This window comes from Bombina bombina, chromosome 1 (assembly GCF_027579735.1).
Source record: "Bombina bombina isolate aBomBom1 chromosome 1, aBomBom1.pri, whole genome shotgun sequence".
In the NCBI taxonomy this organism is placed as follows: Eukaryota; Metazoa; Chordata; class Amphibia; order Anura; family Bombinatoridae; genus Bombina; species Bombina bombina.
In genome coordinates, this window is record NC_069499.1 from 302,107,459 (window position 1) to 302,121,027 (window position 13,569).

A 13,569-nucleotide genomic window follows, 5' to 3' on the forward strand; every position below is an offset into this window, starting at 1 on the left:
TTACACAGTCTTGTTAGAAATATGGCTAGTCATACCTTAAGCAGAAAAGTCTGCTAACTGTTTCCCCCAACTGAAGTTATTTCATCTCAACAGTCCTATGTGGAAACAGCAATCGATTTTAGTTACTGTCTGCTAAAATCACAGAAATCTTCATCCTTTTCTGTTTCAGAGTAAATAGTACATACCAGCACTATTTTAAAATAACAAACACTTGATAGAAGAATAAAAACTACATTCAAACACCAAAAAACTCTTAACCATCTCCGTGGAGATGTTGCCTGTGCAACGGCAAAGAGAATGACTGGGGTGGGCGGAGCCTAGGAGGGGACTCTTTGCCATTTCCTGTTGGGGAAGAGAATATCCCACAAGTAAGGATGACGCCGTGGACCGGACACACCAATGTTGGAGAAAGATAATCAGAACTCCATATTTTGTTTTCTAAATCTCCTTTTTTTTTTTTTTTTTTTTTTTTTTTTTACAAAACTGTAGTTTACCTCATTACTTGTCAGGTCAATGTAAACAAGTGCAGAGTGTCTGTTTGGGTGTCTGAGTGTGTTTCTTTGCGTGTCTGCTAGAGTGTCTATATGTGAATCCTTATGTGTGAGTGTGTGTGTGTTTCAGTGTATGAGTGTGTCTGTGTGTTTGTATGTTACTACCTTTACAACATTTCCAAGTTTAAATAGACACTTAAGAATAAAGTGCATATACATTTTAGTCACGTTTTGCACATGTCAAAGGAGGTGGGGCCCTGATCAATGGTTAAGTCAGGGGCCCAAAATTTCTAGTGGGGGCCCTGCTCGCTATGTACCAAACTTAAGAAATAAAGTAAGGAAAGAAATTAAAGGGATCACCATTTTAAAAGGCAACTCTGGAATAACTTGTCACTCAGTATAAAATCTACATAGAACCAGCATACGTTGCTGAAAAAAAGCTATATAGATTCATACAATTCAGCTGTTTGCAAAACACTTTCTCTAACAAGCAGGACAATGTTTAACTAATGCACAGCTAGTAACACCCAACGTAGTGAGTAACCAGCTACTTACAAACATTAGCTATATAGATATACAAACACACAGGATATATCTATAAAAGTAAGGATAAGGTTTCTGTTAATACATTTTGAGAAACAAGCCGTCTTCTTTGCTATACTGCTACTCTAGTGAGAAAATAAATACAGACTATTGTGAGTGAGAGAATACAATATGTCAATATTGCAAACTACCGTGTACTATATATACAGTTTAAACTTGCAGACCAGTACTGCAAATCTTATGATCTGCAGAAAGCTGTACTTTGCAACTCAATTGAGCAAAGTGCATGACTGCATACAAGGCTATCTTTTAAAAAAATAGAAGTATATGGATTTATATTATAGAGCGGAAAATAAGGAGATTTACGTCCTTTAGAAGTACCTCAATGGGGAGAGCAATAATACAAATTTTAATTAGAACTGAGCAATATAAGAAAAATATTGATAAACTAAAAAAACTTTATTTTCTTGAGCTTTTTTTCTGTTCCCTTATTTAGTATTTGTAATGCTTATTGAGACATGAAAACAGAGAATACAAAAAATACTTACTTGACTGACATGTATAGGTGTTAAAATCAAATCCAAGACTCCAGACCATCCTGCAAAGAATCCTAAAGGTATTGCATAAGCCAACATGATCATCAAGAAGCGGAAATTGCTGTAAGGGAAATGTACAAAAGCTTTACTAAAAAAAAACATGTGCTCCTGCAAGCAAACACAATCAACGTAAACCTCCTTCTTGGTCCAAAAATGTACAAAGATAATAGTGAGAAAAGACTGATGCACAAGATAATATCTAGCTAAAGTCTCCAAAGTAACAACATTTTATTACAAATCAAATATACTTAGAATCCTAAGACTATAAACCCCAGCAACACGAACATAGAAGGGAAAAAAAGCATCATTATTGATTTCTATCTCCTCCCTTTTTAATATAATTTTTAGAGTATTTAACCTTAGTTTTGATACTATATTGTATTCTCCCCATGTAACAGTTCCTTAGTAATCTTTTTAGCAGTCCGTTATTTAAGTGTGAAATAATTTGAATAGAAGTAAATTGATAATGAAATGTAAATATGGTTGAAGATATTTATTAATATCATGTCATCTTCATTGGATGTATAAAGATTGGTAAGGACAGGAATGTTTATGATTACTCAATTTTCAGCTTGTTATGGATGTTTATTTTTGTTGTAAGTCGCTATAAATAAAAGTAAAATTATAAAAAAAAAAAACCCATAATTTATGTAAGAACTTGCCTGATAAATTCATTTCTTTCATATTAGCAAGAGTCCATGAGCTAGTGACGTATGGGATATACAATCCTACCAGGAGGGGCAAAGTTTCCCAAACCTCAAAATGCCTACAAATACACCCCTCACCACACCCACAATTCAGTTTAACGAATAGCCAAGAAGTGGGGTGATAAGAAAGGAGCAAAACCATCAAAAATAAGGAATTGGAATAATTGTGCTTTATACAAAAAAATCATAACCACCACAAAAAGGGTGGGCCTCATGGACTCTTGCTAATATGAAAGAAATGAATTTATCAGGTACGTTCTTACATAAATTATGTTTTCTTTCATGTAATTAGCAAGAGTCCATGAGCTAGTGACGTATGGGATAGCAGATACCCAAGATGTGGAACTTCCACGCAAGAGTCACTAGAGAGGGAGGGATAAAATAAAGACAGCCAATTCCGCTGAAAAATTAATCCACTACCCAAAGCAAAAGTTTCAATTTTTATAATGAAAAAAACTGAAATTATAAGCAGAAGAATCAAACTGAAACAGCTGCCTGAAGTACCATTCTACCAAAACTGCTTCTGAAGAAGAGAAAAATATAAAAATGGTAGAATTTAGTAAAAGTATGCAAAGAAGACCAAGTCATTGCTTTGCAAATCTGATCAACAGGAGCTTCATTCTTAAAAAGCCTAGGAAGTAGACACTTACCTAGTAGAATGAGCTGTAATCCTCTGAGGCGGGAATCAACCCGACTCCAAATAAGCATGATGAATTAAAAGTTTAACCAAGATGCCAAAAATGTAAGAATCTTACCAAAGAAGTCTTAGGAAAAGACAATAATTCCTCCCTAAGGTTGTTAGAATTCACAACTTTAGGTAAGAATTGAAATGAGGACAGCAAAAACCACCTTATCCTGATGAAAAAAAAAATCAGAAAAAGGAGACTCACAAGGAAGAACAGATAATTCAAAAACTGTTCTAGCTGAAGAGATGTCTAAAAAGAACAATACTTTCCATGAAAGTAAATAATGTCCAGAGAAAGCATATGCTCAAATAGAAGAGCCTGTAAAGCCTTCAGAACCAAATTAAGACTCCAAGGAGGAGAAATTGGCTTAATGACAGGTTTGATACGAACCAAAGCCTGAACAAAATAATGAATATCAGGAAGTAACACTGCCTTATCCTGATGAAAAATCAGAAAAGGAGATCCACAAGAAATAGCAGATAACTCAGAAACTCTTCTAGCAGAAGAGATAGCCAAAAGGAACAATACTTTCCAAGAAAGTAATTTAATGTCCAGAGAATGCATAGGTTCAAACGGAGAAGCCTGTAAAGCCCTCAGTACCAAATTGAGACTCAAAGGAGGAGAGATTGACTTAATGACAGGCTTGATACGAACCAAAGCCTGTACAAAACAATGAATATCAGGATGATTAGCAATCTTTCTGTGAAAAAGAACAGAAAGAATAGAGATTTGTCCTTTCAAAGAACTTGCAGACAAACCCTTATCCAAACCATCCTGAGGAAATTGTAAAATTCTAGAAATTCTAAAAGAATGCCAAGAGAATTTATGAGAAGAACACCAAGAAATGTAAGTCTTCCAAACTTGATAATAAATCTTTCTAGAGACAGATTTACGAGCCTGTAACATAGCATTAATCACTGAGTCAGAGAAACCTCTATGACTAAGAATCAAGCGTTCAATTTCCATACCTTCAAAATTAATGATTTGAGATCCTGATGGAAAAATGGGCCTTGAGATAGAAGGTCTGGTCTTAACGGAAGTGTCCAAGGTTGGCAACTGGCCATCCGAATGAGATCCGCATACCAAAACCTGTGAGGCCATGCTGGAGCCACCAGCAGTACAAACGAACGCTCCATTAGAATTTTAGAAATCACTTTTGGAAGAAGAACTAGAGGCGGAAAGATATAGGCAGAATGATAATTCCAAGGAAGTGTCAATGCATACGCTACTTCCGCCTGAGGATCCCCAGACCTGAATAGGCCCCTGGGAAGTTCCTTGTTTAGATGAGATGCCAAAAGATCTATTTCTGGAAGCCCTTATATCTGAAAAATTGAAAAACATATCTGGGTAAAGAGACCATTCTCCCGGATGTAAAGCTTGATTATCAGAGATAATCCGCTTCCCAAATGTCTATACCTGGGAAAAAACCCACAGAATTTAGATAGGAGCTGGATTTAGCCCAAGCAAATATCCGAGATACTTCTGTCACAGCCTAAGGACTGATAGTCCCACCCTGATGATTGACATACACTACAGTTGTGACATTGCCTGAAAAAAACAATAAACGTCTCTTCTTCAAAAAGAAACCAACTGAAGAACTCTGAGAATGCACAGAGTTCCAAAATTTCAAATGGTAATCTCGCCTCCTGAGATTTCCAAACCCCTTGTGCTGACAGAGATCCTCAGACAGCCTCCCAACCTAAAAGACTCGAATCTGTAGAGATCATGGTCCAGGTTGAAAGAATCGAAGAGACCTGTAGAACTAAATGATGGCGATCTTAATCACCGAATCAAAGATAGATAAACATTAGGATTCGAAGATTTAAAAAGTGAAAACCTAGAATCCCTGCACCATTATTCAGCATAAAAAACTGGAAAGGTTTTCTATGAAAAATGAGCAAAGGGAATTAAATCCAATGCTGCAGCCATAAGACCTAAAACTTCCATGCATATATAGCAACTGAAGGAAATAATAGAGACTGAAGGTACCGACAGACGGAACCCAATAAAATTGTCACTTGTCTGTTAGAGACAAAGACAGTGACACAAACTATCTGGAAACCTAAAAAAGGTGACCCATGTGTGAGGAATCAAGCGTTTTTGATAAAAAGTTCCTCTAACCATGTCTTGAAAAAAACAAGGTTGAATCATATGAGATTCCGCAGTCTCAGAAAATAAAAGTAATCTGAATGAAAACAGAAAATGAAGATATGCATCTATTGTATCAAATGAAAACAAATAATGCTATCACTGACCCAAAAAAAGGCAGGATAGACCATATAAACTCCAATCTAAAAGATGGTACATTTATATAAAAAAGATTTTCTATCTTTGGAACAATGAATAGTTTTGAATAAAACCCCAAAACCCAGTTCCTAAGAATGAAACTGGAATAAATACCCCAGAAGATTCCAGGTCTGAGCAGCGCTTGAGCCCCAACGGGTGATCAGCCGCGCTTCAACATTACCCAAAATATATAGGACTGAAACACACTTAAGGAAAGTGTTAGCCTTACTGGAATAGCTGGAATATAATAGAGAAAAAAAAGATTTCTCACAGACGGTTTTACTTTGACTGTTATTCTGTACCCTAAATCTAAGAATTTGGACCGAATAGAACCAAACAAATTTCAAAAAAATCTTAACCTGCCCCTTACCAGCCAAGCTGGAATACGGCACATACACGCAAATTTAGGGAGCTGATTTTGAACTAAAAAACTTCCAATTAAAAACATGTTACTTGGATAAGAATTTAGGATTTCGTTCCTTAGTAAGAACAACCAAACTAATATAAGCTTAAAGTTTTAGTCTTAGAACTCAATCTTGAAGCCCAGAGTAACAGTTAAGAATTGAATCCAATTATGAACCAAATAATTGATTATCTTGGAAAAAAAGAAATATGGATTTTTTTAGAAATCACAAAATTCTTCTAGCTAAAACAGCTAAAGACATAGATTAAACCTCATTTGCGAAAATATCATTTGCGAATATAAAATGAAGACACAAATGAAATTATTAGCATGTTAATCCAGTTAAAGAACCAGTCAACACTCTGGACTTGCATAATCAACAAATGCAAGACAACAAGACAAATGCAACAGCACCTAGTCTGAACCTCAAATGAGCAGTAGATTTTGTCCCTTTAACAATGCTAAATAAATCATAATCTGATACTTGATCTTAAAGTAAACAGAAAAATGAAGCAATTGCAACATCATCCAAATAAATCACAGGTCCAAGGAAAGTACCTGAAAATAAATAATTTTCCTTAAATAAGATACAACCATCTAAAAGGAAAATAAATACTATTTTGCTATAGAAACAATAGCATATTTAGAAGGAGTAGAGATAGCCCCATTAAATTGGAGAACCCTCAAAATTGAATTTAACTGCCGTCAAAGAATATGATTTAAAACCTTTGAAGAAGGAATAAAAGAAAATTCTCAGCCTATTCCATTCCCTGGTATGAGGAACTGGAAAAAACCCTCTGAAAACACAGAAAAAATAAGCAGAAATAAAATGTTAGCTAGTCTTAAAAAAGTACTAGTTACCTCAATATCCAAAATAATCAACACCTTTTCAACAAAGAACAAATGTACTCTAATAAAAAAGTAGATTTGTTAGTGTCAATATCTGATGAAGAAAATTCTGAATGAGAAAAACATCATCAGAGAAGGATAAATCAGTATGTTGTTGGTCATTTGAAACTTCAACAATTAAAAAACATAATTTATGCTTACCTGATAAATTCCTTTCTTCTGTTGTGTGATCAGTCCACGGGTCATCATTACTTCTGGGATATAACTCCTCCCCAACAGGAAATGCAAGAGGATTCACCCAGCAGAGCTGCATATAGCTCCTCCCCTCTACGTCAGTCCCAGTCATTCGACCAAGAATCAACGAGAAAGGAGTAACCAAGGGTGAAGTGGTGACTGGAGTATAATTTAAAAGATATTTACCTGCCTTAAAACAGGGCGGGCCGTGGACTGATCACACAACAGAAGAAAGGAATTTATCAGGTAAGCATAAATTATGTTTTCTTCTGTTATGTGTGATCAGTCCACGGGTCATCATTACTTCTGGGATACCAATACCAAAGCAAAAGTACACGGATGACGGGAGGGATAGGCAGGCTCATTATATAGAAGGAACCACTGCCTGAAGAACCTTTCTCCCAAAAATAGCCTCCGAAGAAGCAAAAGTGTCAAATTTGTAAAATTTGGAAAAAGTATGAAGCGAAGACCAAGTTGCAGCCTTGCAAATCTGTTCAACAGAGGCCTCATTCTTAAAGGCCCAAGTGGAAGCCACAGCTCTAGTGGAGTGAGCTGTAATTCTTTCAGGAGGCTGTTGACCAGCAGTCTCATAGGCTAAACGTATTATGCTACGAAGCCAAAAAGAGAGAGAGGTAGCAGAAGCTTTTTGACCTCTCCTCTGTCCAGAATAAACGACAAACAGGGAAGAAGTTTGGCGAAAATCTTTAGTTGCCTGCAAGTAGAACTTGAGGGCACGAACTACATCCAGATTGTGTAGAAGACGTTCCTTCTTTGAAGAAGGATTTGGACACAAGGATGGAACAACAATCTCTTGATTGATATTCCTGTTAGTGACCACCTTAGGTAAGAACCCAGGTTTAGTACGCAGAACTACCTTGTCTGAGTGAAAAATCAGATAAGGAGAATCACAATGTAAGGCTGATAACTCAGAGACTCTTCGAGCCGAGGAAATAGCCATTAAAAACAGAACTTTCCAAGATAACAATTTTATATCAATGGAATGAAGGGGTTCAAATGGAACACCCTGTAAAACGTTAAGAACTAAGTTTAAACTCCATGGCGGAGCAACAGCTTTAAACACAGGCTTGATCCTAGCTAAAGCCTGACAAAAAGCCTGGACGTCTGGATTTTCTGACAGACGCCTGTGTAACAAGATGGACAGAGCTGAAATCTGTCCCTTTAATGAACTAGCTGATAAACCCTTTTCTAACCCTTCTTGTAGAAAAGACAATATCCTAGAGATCCTAACCTTACTCCAGGAGTAATGTTTGGATTCGCACCAGTATAGGTATTTACGCCATATTTTATGGTAAATCTTTCTGGTAACAGGCTTCCTAGCCTGTATCAGGGTATCAATAACCGACTCAGAAAAACCACGTTTTGATAAAATCAAACGTTCAATTTCCAAGCAGTCAGCTTCAGAGAAGTTAGATTTTGATGTTTGAATGGACCCTGTATCAGAAGGTCCTGTCTTAGAGGTAGAGACCAAGGCGGACAGGATGACATGTCCACTAGATCTGCATACCAAGTCCTGCGTGGCCATGCAGGCGCTATTAGAATCACTGATGCTCTCTCCTGCTTGATTTTGGCAATCAATCGAGGAAGCAGCGGAAAGGGTGGAAACACATAAGCCATCCCGAAGTTCCAAGGTGCTGTCAAAGCATCTATCAGAACCGCTCCCGGATCCCTGGATCTGGACCCGTAGCGAGGAAGTTTGGCGTTCTGGCGAGACGCCATGAGATCTATCTCTGGTTTGCCCCAACGTCGAAGTATTTGGGCAAAGACCTCCGGATGAAGTTCCCACTCCCCCGGATGAAAAGTCTGGCGACTCAAGAAATCCGCCTCCCAGTTCTCCACTCCCGGGATGTGGATTGCTGACAGGTGGCAAGAGTGAGACTCTGCCCAGCGAATTATCTTTGATACTTCCACCATTGCTAGGGAGCTTCTTGTCCCTCCCTGATGGTTGATGTAAGCTACAGTCGTGATGTTGTCCGACTGAAACCTGATGAACCCCCGAGTTGTTAATTGGGGCCAAGCTAGAAGGGCATTGAGAACTGCCCTCAATTCCAGAATGTTTATTGGAAGGAGACTCTCCTCCTGATTCCATAGTCCCTGAGCCTTCAGAGAATTCCAGACAGCGCCCCAACCTAGTAGGCTGGCGTCTGTTGTTACAATTGTCCAGTCTGGCCTGCTGAATGGCATCCCCCTGGACAGGTGTGGCCGATGAAGCCACCATAGAAGAGAATTTCTGGTCTCTTGATTCAGATTCAGAGTAGGGGACAAATCTGAGTAATCCCCATTCCACTGACTTAGCATGCATAATTGCAGAGGTCTGAGGTGTAGGCGTGCAAAAGGTACTATGTCCATTGCCGCTACCATTAAGCCGATCACCTCCATGCATTGAGCTACTGACGGGTGTTGAATGGAATGAAGGACACGGCATGCATTTTGAAGCTTTGTTAACCTGTCCTCTGTCAGGTAAATCTTCATTTCTACAGAATCTATAAGAGTCCCCAAGAATGGAACTCTTGTGAGAGGAAAAAGAGAACTCTTCTTTTCGTTCACTTTCCATCCATGCGACCTTAGAAATGCCAGAACTAACTCTGTATGAGACTTGGCAGTTTGAAAGCTTGAAGCTTGTATTAGAATGTCGTCTAGGTATGGAGCTACCGAAATCCCTCGCGGTCTTAGTACCGCCAGAAGGGCACCCAGAACCTTTGTGAAGATTCTTGGAGCCGTAGCCAATCCGAATGGAAGAGCTACAAACTGGTAGTGCCTGTCTAAGAAGGCAAACCTTAGATACCGGTGATGATCTTTGTGGATCGGTATGTGAAGGTAAGCATCCTTTAAATCCACTGTGGTCATGTACTGACCCTCTTGGATCATGGGTAAGATTGTCCGAATAGTTTCCATTTTGAACGATGGAACTCTTAGGAATTTGTTTAGAATCTTTAAATCTAAGATTGGCCTGAAAGTTCCCTCTTTTTTGGGAACCACAAACAGGTTTGAGTAGAACCCTTGTCCTTGTTCCGACCGCGGAACCGGATGGATCACTCCCATTATTAACAGATCTTGTACGCAGCGTAGAAACGCTTCTTTCTTTATCTGGTTTGTTGACAACCTTGACAGATGAAATCTCCCTCTTGGGGGAGATAATTTGAAGTCTAGAAGGTATCCCTGAGATATGATCTCTAGTGCCCAGGGATCCTGAACATCTCTTGCCCAGGCCTGGGCGAAGAGAGAGAGTCTGCCCCCCACTAGATCCGGTCCCGGATCGGGGGCTCTCGGTTCATGCTGTCTTTGGGGCAGCAGCAGGTTTCCTGGCCTGCTTGCTCTTGTTCCAGGACTGGTTAGGCTTCCAGCCTTGCCTGTAACGAGCAACAGCTCCTTCCTGTTTTGGTACAGTGGAGGTTGATGCTGCTCCTGTTTTGAAGTTCCGAAAGGGACGAAAATTAGACTGTCTAGCCTTAGCTTTGGCTTTGTCTTGAGGTAGGGCGTGGCCCTTACCTCCTGTAATGTCAGCGATAATCTCTTTCAAACCGGGCCCAAATAAAGACTGCCCCTTGAAAGGTATATTAAGTAATTTGGACTTAGAAGTAACATCAGCTGACCAGGATTTTAGCCACAGCGCCCTACGTGCCTGTATGGCGAATCCTGAGTTCTTAGCCGTAAGTTTGGTTAAATGTACTACGGCCTCCGAAATGAAGGAATTAGCTAGTTTAAGGACTCTAAGCCTGTCCGTAATGTCGTCTAGCGTAGATGAACTAAGGTTCTCTTCAAGCGACTCAATCCAAAATGCTGCCGCAGCCGTAATCGGCGCGATACATGCAAGGGGTTGTAATATAAAACCTTGTTGAACAAACATTTTCTTAAGGTAACCCTCTAATTTTTTATCCATTGGATCTGAGAAAGCACAGCTATCCTCCACCGGGATAGTGGTACGCTTAGCTAAAGTAGAAACTGCTCCCTCCACCTTGGGGACCGTTTGCCATAAGTCCCGAGTGGTGGCGTCTATTGGAAACATCTTTCTAAATATTGGAGGGGGTGAGAACGGCACACCGGGTCTATCCCACTCCTTAGTAACAATTTCAGTTAGTCTCTTAGGTATAGGAAAAACGTCAGTACTCGCCGGTACCGCAAAGTATTTATCCAACCTACACAGTTTCTCTGGTATTGCAACGGTGTTACAATCGTTGAGAGCTGCTAAGACCTCCCCTAGTAATACACGGAGGTTCTCCAATTTAAATTTAAAATTTGAAATATCTGAGTCCAATCTGTTTGGATCAGAACCGTCACCCACAGAATGAAGCTCTCCGTCCTCATGCTCTGCGAGCTGTGACGCAGTATCAGACATGGCCCTAGCATTGTCAGCGCACTCTGTTCTCACCCCAGAGTGATCACGCTTGCCTCTTAGTTCTGGTAATTTAGACAAAACTTCAGTCATAACAGTAGCCATATCTTGTAATGTTATCTGTAATGGCCGCCCAGATGTACTAGGCGCCAAAATATCACGCACCTCCCGGGCGGGAGATGCAGGTACTGCCGCGTGAGGTGAGTTAGTCGGCATAACTCTCCCCTCGCTGTTTGGTGAAATTTGTTCACATTGTACAGATTGACTTTTATTTAAAGTAGCATCAATACAGTTAGTACATAAATTTCTATTGGGCTCCACCTTGGCATTGGAACAAATGACACAGATATCTTCCTCTGAGTCAGACATGTTTAACACACTAGCAAAAAACTTACAACTTGGTTATAATCTTTTTTAGCAAAAAACGTACTGTGCCTCAAAGAGGTACTAACGATTAAATGACAGTTGAAATAATGAACTGAAAAACAGTTATAGCATCAAACTTTAAAACAACAAAACTTTTAGCAAAGGTTTGTTCCCATTAGTAAAATAACAATAATTAAATTTGACATAAAAAATACAAAGCAACGTTTTTATTCACAGTCACTATAAGAATTCTCACAGCTCTGCTGAGAGAATTTACCTCCCTTCAAAGAAGTTTGAAGACCCCTGAGATCTATCAGAGATGAACCGGATCATGCAGGAAATATAAAAGTAACTGACTGGTATTTTTTGATGCGTAGCAAAGAGCGCCAAAAACGGCCCCTCCCTCTCCCACACAGCAGTGAAGAGAAACGAAACTGTCACAATTAAAGCAAAAAAACTGCCAAGTGGAAAATAATGCCCAAATATTTATTCACACAGTACCTCAGCAATGTAAACGATTCTACATTCCAGCAAAAACGTTTAACATGATAAATAGTTATTAAAAAGGATTAGTGACCTTTAACAGAGTAGTTCCGGTGAAATACCATCCCCAGAATACTGAAGTGTATACATACATGTCATTTTAACGGTATGGCAGGATTTTCTCATCAATTCCATTCAGAAAATAAAAACTGCTACATACCTCAATGCAGATTCATCTGCCCGCTGTCCCCTGATCTGAAGCCTTTACCTCCCTCAGATGGCCGAGAACAGCAATATGATCTTAACTACTCCGGTTAAAATCATAGTAAAAAACTCTGACAGATTCTTCCTCAAACTCTGCCAGAGAAGTAATAACACGCTCCGGTGCTATTTTAAAATAACAAACTTTTGATTGAAGTCATAAAAACTAAGTATAATCACCATAGTCCTCTCACACATCCTATCTAGTCGTTGGGTGCAAGAGAATGACTGGGACTGACGTAGAGGGGAGGAGCTATATGCAGCTCTGCTGGGTGAATCCTCTTGCATTTCCTGTTGGGGAGGAGTTATATCCCAGAAGTAATGATGACCCGTGGACTGATCACACATAACAGAAGAAAAGACGTTTGAAAAAGACCTAAATTTTTTTATTAGAAGGCGCAATGTCAGACAAAGCCTTTAAAATAGAATCAGAAAAATATTCTTATAAATTTTCTAAGTATATCTTGTATATAAGATGTAAAAAGAATAGCAATATATAAAGCATAAATACTAATGGATTCTGCATGTAAAAGTTTATCATGATAACATAACAAACCATAGCTAAAGATAAACATTCATAACATTTAAAATAAATTAACTTAGCTTTAGTAGGACTGAACTCAGTCAACAGGAATCCCTCAGTATGTTTTGAAACAGAAACAGTGTACGAGAAATCTTGCAATATGTAATAGAAAAAAACAACATATAAAGCAAAATTATCAAATTCCTTAAATGACAGTTTCAGGAATGGGAAAACATGCAAAATAACAAGCTTCTAGAACCAGAAGCAATGACTTAAATAATGTGAGAAAAAAGTGGAACAAAAAAAGACGCCCACATTATTGGTGCCAAGAATGACGCCCACATTATTGGCGCTAATTACAACGCTCATATTTTTTGCGCCAAGTATGACACCACACCCTCTGACACCGAAACCGACGCCCACATTTTTTGGCGCAAAAAAATCGTCTTAATACACATGCGTAAAAAAAAATGACGTTAACTGAATACAACTTCCGGCGTCAACTACGGCGCCGGAAATGACAAAATTTTGCGCCAAAAAAGTTTGCGCTAAAAATGACGCAATAAAATGAAGCATTTTCTGCCCCCGCGAGCCTAACAGCCCGCAGGGAAAAATAGTCAATTGAAAATTTTTCAAGGTAAGAAAAAAATATATATTTATATGCATTATCCCAAAATAATGAAACTGACAGTCTGAATAAAGGAATACTGATTATCCTGAATCATGGCAAATATAAGTTTAAAGACATATATTTAGAACTTTACATATAAAGTGCCCAACCAGAGTGTCA

General features: G+C 38.8%; 1 protein-coding gene across 1 annotated transcript in view; it reads right to left on the reverse strand.

Moving 5' to 3' along the window:
* The window catches only part of SLC49A4 (solute carrier family 49 member 4), a 333,286-nt gene that overhangs the window by 188,465 nt on the left and 131,252 nt on the right, over positions 1–13,569 (reverse strand). The window contains exon 5 of the mRNA XM_053698074.1: positions 1,583–1,691. Coding sequence (XP_053554049.1) covers positions 1,583–1,691 — 109 coding nt within the window. The remainder of the gene's footprint in view (positions 1–1,582; positions 1,692–13,569) is intronic.